At 55.8% G+C, this 8,439-nt stretch overlaps 1 protein-coding gene across 1 annotated transcript; it reads right to left on the bottom strand.

Annotated features, from left to right (window-relative positions):
- Positions 1–1,873: 1,873 nt before the first annotated feature.
- Positions 1,874–7,754, bottom strand: LOC113215663 (uncharacterized). Its single transcript, XM_026435326.2, has 7 exons — positions 7,488–7,754; positions 5,017–5,116; positions 4,041–4,133; positions 3,752–3,899; positions 3,435–3,568; positions 2,513–2,659; positions 1,874–2,381 (listed from the first exon to the last, which is right to left on the bottom strand). The coding sequence occupies exons 1-7, from the start codon at positions 7,491–7,493 to the stop codon at positions 2,221–2,223; spliced, it is 789 nt and encodes a 262-aa protein (XP_026291111.1). The 5' UTR covers positions 7,494–7,754; the 3' UTR covers positions 1,874–2,220.
- Between the last annotated feature and the right edge of the window lie 685 nt (positions 7,755–8,439).

Here is an 8,439-nt window from a genome sequence, read left to right as displayed (position 1 = left end):
GGGCAGTACACCGGCCAGGGGGCGGGGGAGGACGACGGAGTGGGGCGGGAGGGGCGCATTCGCGCTCTCGGAGGCAAACAGAGGCACTTGACATTGAAAGTCCACGCGGCCCGATGTGTGTGTCATGTTGAGTAGCCCGGCGAGGCGAGGCACAGCGCGGAGCCAAGCAAGTCTCCCTGGATTGTGTTTTGTGTTTCTTCCCGTTCATCATTACCAAGGAATGTAGACCGGCAACAGTCGGCGGCAATATATTTAAGTTTTGGTGCAAAGTCATTGGGAAACTGTAATGAAGAGCCAAAACTGTGTTTGCAGCTCCCCGGACACATGTGAGAGAGGAGGTTCGGACACCGGCCGGTCGCTCACGCCCCACCGTCCCTGGCCGGCTTCCAGTGACCACGTCCGCCCGAGCCTCCAGCGCGTCCCCGCAGTACGCCCGCGGAAAGACAAGCGCAGCCAGGCACTGCCGTCTGAGGGCTGCCGCCTGAGGGCCCGAGGGCTGCCGGCTGAGGGCTGCCGCCTGAGGAAGGGCTACAAGCATAGCCCTCGACTGAGAGGCCAAGCGGTCTACAATCTGAGTGGAGCATTAATTAAAGATATGTAACTTCTTGTACAGCGTGCGACGCCGATCGAAGCCGCTCAATTCTATGCTGCGTTTGTTGGACTGCGAGTCGTGGCCCCCTGCATGCATAGGCCATCTCGCCGCGCACACGAGCGCCCGTGCGATATGCGGTTGCCTACCCTGCAGCCGCCCGGGTAGTCAGCACGACAGGTCAACTCCCACCGCGGGTGTGCAAAGTGCTGCGCAGAGCTTATCTCCAGACAGAGTAACGACTGCGGGAACCCGCGCAAGTCTCGTGTTCTTATTTCAGAAGGGCGAAACATCTATGTTCGACTGTTTTCTTTGTGTTCGGTTGTGGGGGAAAGCAATACGAAGGCTCATTCAATGTCTACCACTTGTGTTGGATTGTGTGTGACATTTAAAACCAGCGCGGCACAACGCTCGTAGCAAAACCTTCATCGAAAGTACGCGGCATTCTCATAAACTTGAGTGTTTCATGAAACACTTTTCTTTCTGTTTCAGCAAGATGCAAAATAGTTGTGTCCTTGAAGCGGGGCACCAGAGGCTAACCAGGGCAGCTGTGCAACTCAACTCGGTGTGGTGAGCGGCCCCCTGGACCACAGGCCGAGGCACCCCTGCGCTGTGGTCTGGCTGCATGATGATTGCCCCTCACTGCACCGCTTCTCAACTTGACCCTCCTGCATCGAGATACTGTAATGGGCATTGCCGTGTGACGTAAGCGTTATACACCGCCTGCGCTGGAAGACGCGCGGAAATCATGCAATTATAGCATGACAAGGGCAAAAAGGTTTCCCTCCCCACCGCCCTTTTTTGCGTAGACAGCTGACAAATCTCTTTGAGGGCGGCGCGCGAATGGCGGTGTGGTGCGTGGCGCGGTGCAGTGTGCGTCTGCAAAGTCCTGCCACACTGTGTCAAGGTTGGTGCTGTCCATGTGCGGGCCGCCGGGGCCCCGCCGCAGCTGTGCGCGCTAGCGCCGCGAGCCCGTCCGGCCGCAGCCCGCCCCGGGTCACCCCCTGGCCCCCGGGCCGCAGGCGCTGACCCCAGACGTGTTTATATGGGCACGCTAGAGCGGGCGCTAGAGCGGGCGTTAGAGCGGGCCTGGACGCGCCTGCACCGGCGCGGTTACAGCGACCGTGCAAAGTAGTCGCGGTCGACGCCGCCGGCGCGCAGAGTGACGCACGGGGGACGGGCCCCGCCGGGACCCTTGGAGGCTTTACGAGGTGCGAGGATCCTCGCCTGTACGTGAGCCGAGCGCGGCAGATATGGCAGGGTGGCGTGCGTGGCGTGGTCGACTTTCATAACAACGCAAGATTTTTATTTTGCACTTTGATAAATAACATTAACAACAACAGAAACGCGCATTACAAAAAAGTATACATGCGCGTTTCCCGGAGCAGTCTATAATACTCAATCAGGCATACTGTCTCATAGTCCTTTTCGTATAACGCAATTATTCGTGGTCAGAATACAGCCGAGTTCAGCAGTGTTGTGGTTCTTTGACGTCAACAGCGAGTTGCAATCCAGTAAGAAATGGCGCATGACAACCCGCCGCTTAAATCACCCGCTACGTCAAAAAATCACAAAAAATTGTTGTTGAACCGAAAATTAATTCGTCGATTCCGTTGGTTTCGACCAACCCTTTACTTGTCGTCTTCCAGGATCCAGTACTCGTATGGTACCCTGCCGAACAAGTTGTTGATGAAGGTCCTCATGGTCACGAGCAGGTGTTTCTTTATGGAGGGCTTCATCTCCTTGAGCAGCTCTTGGCCGTTGGTGTTGATAAAGAGGTTGAGTGCCGCCTCTGCAACAATTGTACAATTATCAGGGGTCATCCCGGGGGCACGGTGGCCACCCTGTGCACGGTGGGTCACCCGGTGCACAGCGGTCATCCGGTACACCGCAGAATTGCATCAGATGATTGACGGCACTCACCGATGATGGCGTTGTCCTGCTGGCTCTTGATGCCCATCTTGATGTCCTTGACGCTGAAGTCCATCTTGATGTCGTCCACCTGCAGGTAGGTCAGGTCGTTGGCCTCCTCTTTGCGCGCCTTGAAGTACACCTTGGCGCGGACGCCCTCTGGAAGAGAAAGGGGAATGTGTTTCTTTTGTTCGCTCAGAGCAACAGTTATTTCAGGAGAAAAACGTTAAATCTCGTTGGTCGGCGTCTATGTTTCGGGTCAAGAAGCGCTCACCGCCACACTAAAATGAAACCGCTTTTATCGTTACATGGTATTTCTATAAGTGTGTATATAAGATTATCTTTCATTTATCCGTAGATTTGGGACCTCTTTTAGATGTCTTTTTTCTGTGGGTTGTTCTGGTTGTTCCTTGACGAAAATTTTAGGAGCCACGGTGGTTTGGTTATAGTGCTTCGCTTATACGTCTCTGAGATGTTTGTTTGGTCCCCAAACAATGACCTCGAGAGTTTTCACTATTCTTTGAGCAAGCGGGGTCCCTCTTTTGGCATTATGCGATTCGGAATGAGCTGGAGAACAACGCCCCCACAATACGGTATGAAAAATTAAACAACACGCGATGTTGTTTTGGTACGTGACTTCACGCCCCCCCGCCCCCCGATATTATCTGGTCCCTTCCCCTCACATACAACGTAAACCGTGTGTGTAAACAGGATGGACGGGAGAAGACGACCAGTGTCGCGCGCTAGTATTTGAAAACCATTCCGGTGGACATTCCTCTTCTTCCCATGGCCGTCCACATACCGTCGCACAGCAGCTCCTTTTCGCCGCGCAGCATTCGAGACGCGAAACTCCCACTCCACACTACCCGCACGAGCGTGAGCCACTGCACTCGCCCGGAGCTCACTGATGACTCCGTACCCCCTCAGGGCTCACCGTATTCTCCCCAGTAGTCGCCGCCCCCAGAAGCCTGCACCATGATGAGCACTCCAGACGACCTGTACTGCGCACGCGCCCTGATGTGGGGGATGTAGAAGCTGAACTGGAACTCCATTGAGTCGAGGTTCGACCTGCGGGAGGAAACCAACATTTGTAGAGAGAACAGTGCGCAGAGCGTGCAAGCTCAGCCCTCTATAGATTAATTTGTCTTGCGCAATTGACAAATTTCTCCTCTGGTTACTTAGGGGTATGGTTCGATTATGTTTACATTTCAGGCCATAGGTTGCTGAACTGACCGGAACTGACACACTCACCTGACGCCGCTGACGGTCATGTTGCTGACGCCGAACGCCTCAACCTCCCTGAAGATGGCCCGGTACCCATCGGGACCGCTGCCCAGCGCCAGGTGGATCTCCTCGATCTGGATCGGCTCGACCTCCGTGACTTCGAGCTCCGGTATGCCTGCCAGGAGATGAGTGTTATACCCTCCATATTTAAATTGTGAGCGACGCTCTCGGTAACGGTGCTGTGAGCCGCCCGATGGGTGGCCTACCGCTAGGCGGCGGGACGCAGCTCGGCGCAGCTCACATCAGCAGGACTCACCACTTCGAAAGTGCCTGACGAGCGTGTTGGCGGCGAACTGCAGGCATTTGTTGAGCTCGGGGTCCGACCGCTGGCATTGATGAATGAAGTACGCTGCCAACAGCAGAATGCACGGTGAGTGACGCAACAGAGGCAGCAGCTGCGGCAGCTGCGAGTGCACCGCTGTGTTTTTTTGTTCTGGAGGAGAAGGGCTCTTCGGCGAGCAGTGGCTGCTAATGTTCGGACTCCGGCAAGTCGCAGTTTTTGCCGTCGAGGGCAGAGAGTGGATTTCTCACGAACATGTATAGTTTCACATCGTGACCAAAAAGCAGATCACTCTGAAGAGTGTGAGTGTGCCCAAAAGTTACGGTGCCGGCCATGTTTTTAACGGTGCACAGGCGTAACTAACTCGTACGAGCCCGCGCTCCCCGTCGCCGTTACGCCCCTGACTTTTGGGCAGGGCCCGGAAGCACACATGAGCCTCAGTGGCCCTGCGTATCAAAAGGCTCGTGAGCACAGCGGGCAGCTGGCGAGCGCCACCGGCCCTGCGGACCGCTGTGCGGACAGCGTCGTGCTCCAAACTCAAAGGGAGTCTGAATGAAAATTTCAACCGTATTAAGTAGCAGGTTAGAAAAGTCTCTTCTAAAATAAAATCAGGACAAAAATTACGACAGTGACGCAGACTATTTTGCACGGCGCCCGTTGGGGTGGGTGGGTATGTAGGACCATGCCGGAGGGACCGTTCAGGTCGCGGAACTAACTGTAGTCAGCGGTAGTGACACGCCGGGAAGAGCAGTCCCGGGGAAACACGACACATGCCATGTCCATTGTTCAGTCCGTCGCGAAAGAAGCGGAGCGGACTTTGGACCCGCTTCCGATCCCGAGTGATTCCGGGACGCTTTCACCCACCGCTCCCACCTGGGCCTTCCCCCGGCCCGTCCTGCCCGTGTCCTGCTCCGCCGTAATGATAACCGATTGGCGAGGCGAGGCTACTCACGGGCCTGGTATTTCTCCGCCGCCGCGATGTGAAGGAGGGCGGCCAGGGCTGCCAGGGCGACGGCTGCGAGCTGGAGGAGCCTGGCGGGGCGCTGGTGGACCTGCGGCACAACGTCAGAGCATTAGGCGGAGGCAAAAGAGGCGCAGGTGCACCAACACAGAAGCTGCACACGAAAAAAAAAGGAATTAGTTAAATTCGCTAATGCATTCCTTAACATGGCCTTTGATTAGAATATTAGCTCTCCTAGCTAATTCTTAGGTAAGAGAGCTAACATATGAGCTTTCACAGCTAGTTGCTTTATTGTGTACACAACTGTCAATGTCAATAATTTATTAGCTCTTTTTGCTAATCTAATGCCATATTAGCGAATGCATTAGCTAATTTAGCTAATTCTTTTTTTTTTTTTCGTGCAGGAGCGCAGGAGCTGCAGGCGCTGAATGAGCAGGAGCAGTGTGCTGAAGGAGTTGGAGAAGCAGGATGGAGCTGGAAGGGCTGGAGGAGCTGAAGAGCTGGAGGAGCTCGAGGGTCTAGAGGGGCTGGAGGAGCTGGAGCAGGATCTAACTACTACCCGTGCTTCCTGAGCACGAGCATGACGTCAGTGCACGAGGAGGAGACGTAGTGTTCACGCGTGCTCATGGGTATGAGTCCCAACGCCTATCGGAGGTTTTACGTCCGTCCTTACTGCGGGGTCGAAGAGAAAGACTGCCGCCCCGCGCCGCCAGCTGGTTCGGGTAACGGCGTGTTTTCTCTCACCGTGTTCAAATGACTAGGTGTCTCCGCCGTGCTTCCCCGGCAGGCCTCTGCCCGGCGCCCGCCCCTCGCCCCGCAGCCCGCAGGCACTTCCGTCCTGACTGCGTACGTAGAGTCTTAAATGTATTTCGGGCGGGCGCAGTACGGAGTGGACGACATGTCGAGCAGCACAAGGCTATTCAAGTCTAAGAACGGGACGCGATACGGCTTTGTTTCCAAGCGGACGTGACGAAGCCGCTCTGCTGCGCCACGCCAAGAGTTCACATACTTTTACGGGCAGAGGGCAGGGTCCTCCTTTCAGCGTTTTGTGTTGACCTTAGCGCACCACCGTGACGACCGCGGCGCCGGTAGCCACGCGGGAGGACGCCGCGGCGACCGAGTGACCGCGTGACCGCCAAGTGGGACATAGGGCGGGGCGGGGCGGGGTGTGGCGGGGGACGCCGGGCAAGACGCGTAACGGTGGCTTACGAGGTTCAAGCGAGCATCTCTCCGACGCCTCGACGACTCATTGGAATGTAGGGTCACGTTAAACGAGTTCTGGCACCAGGCTCAACCCTAGCGCCGAGCCGAGGAGAAGGCGACAACCCATGATAACAACAGCATTTAGACTGTCATACCCGAAAACTATTTAATAACAGCATGTTTTGTATAGTCATAAAACTAAAGCGTTATGTATGTGCAAAAAGATGCAGAATTTTGTACAGCCATAAGTAGTATGCACGATATATGTGCAGAGTAATGTTCAAATCGTACGTAACTATGCACAAATTTTACATTCATTAATGCTTGCTTAAAACTCCAAATCTCCAGCCCACTAAAGCAGCTGTGATAGCGTCGGCTCACCCAGACCCAAAAAGTGCGCAGGCTTGGGACGTTTGGGATCATCCAGTACATCCGTCCTTCAACGATACGTTCCTGCAAAGTCCAGCTCCTGTAAGCTCTCACGGCACCTGGTAGGTAGGCAACATATTGTGCACAGTGCATGCGTGTACGGTGGGGTGGTCTACCCCGAGTCTCGCAGGCGTCGAGCCCGTCGTTTGCAGGATGTATATGAGAAAAACGGACGTACTTTCATGACGATCCCTTCGAGGCCCAACTTGCTCTCGCGCCACCCGCCAATGAGTGTTCATTGTAGGGAGAGTACACCGAATATCGATTCAATTTAAATTACAATTAGATTAAACATAGAAATAATCCAGACTGATTCAAGATAATTCAGCTTGCCGGCTGGCTGCGAAACATCAATCACGCTTACACTGGGATCGCAAGCCGAACCCTTTGGGTCTGCACCGCAAGGTGACAACGGGGATCGTAACACTCTAGCAGTATTCAAGACGGTTCTGGGGTTATCTGATCTTCCTGTCCGCGAAGGTTCCACAGATGGCGCTCTCTGTCAAACGGGTGACGTCCCCGGGCCCGGAAGCCATCCCGGAGAGGGACTGCCCCGCGTGGACTGGTTGTTGACACACGCTCCGGCGGCTGCGCTGCATCACATATTGGGTCTGTCACGTCCGAGGAGCGGGCCGGACTACCGGACTGTTGCACAGCGCGCGCCTGCGCAGCGTGGCGTGGCGTGGCGTCTGCGAGTCCGGCGCCGCAAGCGGGTTGTGTTCCGGGTGCCGACGCGGCCTGGCCTGGCCTCCTGCCGATCCGGGCCAGACAGAGTAGCAGCCCAGGCACTCTTTCTCCAAGCTCTCCACTACGACGTCGTCCTCGCTTACCTCCATGTTGACTAGGCGAGGCGTCAAGGCGCGCGTCCTCGGCGGTCTCCTCCTCCCCCACCTCCTCCGAAGGGTGGCCGCAATACCGTGCAGTGGAGGGTGCTGAGCGCGGGGCTGCTGAGCGCGGGGTGCTGAGCGCGGGGTGCTGAGCGCGGGGTGCTGAGCGTCCTTGGGGCGGCGGTGCTCGACTGAGCCGCGGCGAGCAGCGCGAGTGCAGCGCGTCCTTCGGCGGGTCCGTGTGCCCGTCCACTGGCCGGCCGCTCGAAGCCGCCGCCAGGGGCACCGTCAGGGACGGAAAGAGAGGCAGAGAGAGATAGAGGGGGAGGGGCATCCGTTCCGCCTGGCATATGTGGCAGAGAGAGAGAGAAAGAGAGGTGATGAGCTTCGTCAGATGAAAAGTAACAGTACCCTCTCCAGGCACCTCCCCCCCCCTCCCTCTCCCCGCACACACGTGGTCGGGCCTGGCTGCGGCGGCCCCCAACCACAAAATCACTGAGTGACTGGTCGAGCTGCAGAAGACTGCCCTTCTAAACGCGGCGCCACTGCAAGCTGCAAGTGTTTCAATCGACCTTATTGAGTGGAGTAACCATTTCCCTTTTTACGAGGGTCAAGTACCGCAGCTCCCCGTGGTACCATGGAGCTGTGTGGCTTCGTTATGGAATTTCTGTACTCTGGAAACTCAAGTGTCGTACAGTATCACACTTATAAGTGCAGTATCATGGTGTCCTACAGTTACAGCGGTGTCCGACACCTCAAGGTACCAGCTAACCCAAGTGTCGGACACCCCTTGTCCTACAGTTACAACTGTAGTACACATTGTGCCCTACACTTTTAACTGTAGGACACATCGTCTCCTTCACTTTTAACTGCAGTACACCTTGGTCCTACACTTTCAACTGTAGGACACCATGGTACTGCACTTACAAGTGTAATACTGTACGACTCTTGAGTT

Source organism: Frankliniella occidentalis, unplaced genomic scaffold (genome assembly GCF_000697945.3).
Source record: "Frankliniella occidentalis isolate FOCC.00 unplaced genomic scaffold, Focc_3.1 Scaffold94, whole genome shotgun sequence".
Taxonomy (NCBI): Eukaryota; Metazoa; Arthropoda; class Insecta; order Thysanoptera; family Thripidae; genus Frankliniella; species Frankliniella occidentalis.
Note: the sequence above shows the minus strand (reverse complement) of the source record. Positions and strands in the feature narration are given on the sequence as shown.

Bases quoted from the DNA above. Each gene is read 5' to 3' on its own strand.
- LOC113215663 (XM_026435326.2), bottom strand. The intron at 4,134-5,016 runs GTGAGTAGCCTC...TGCTGTTGGCAG, and splicing joins GGCGGAGAAATACCAGGCCC to CGTACTTCATTCATCAATGC. The intron at 3,569-3,751 runs GTGAGTGTGTCA...TTCCTCCCGCAG, and splicing joins ATGACCGTCAGCGGCGTCAG to GTCGAACCTCGACTCAATGG.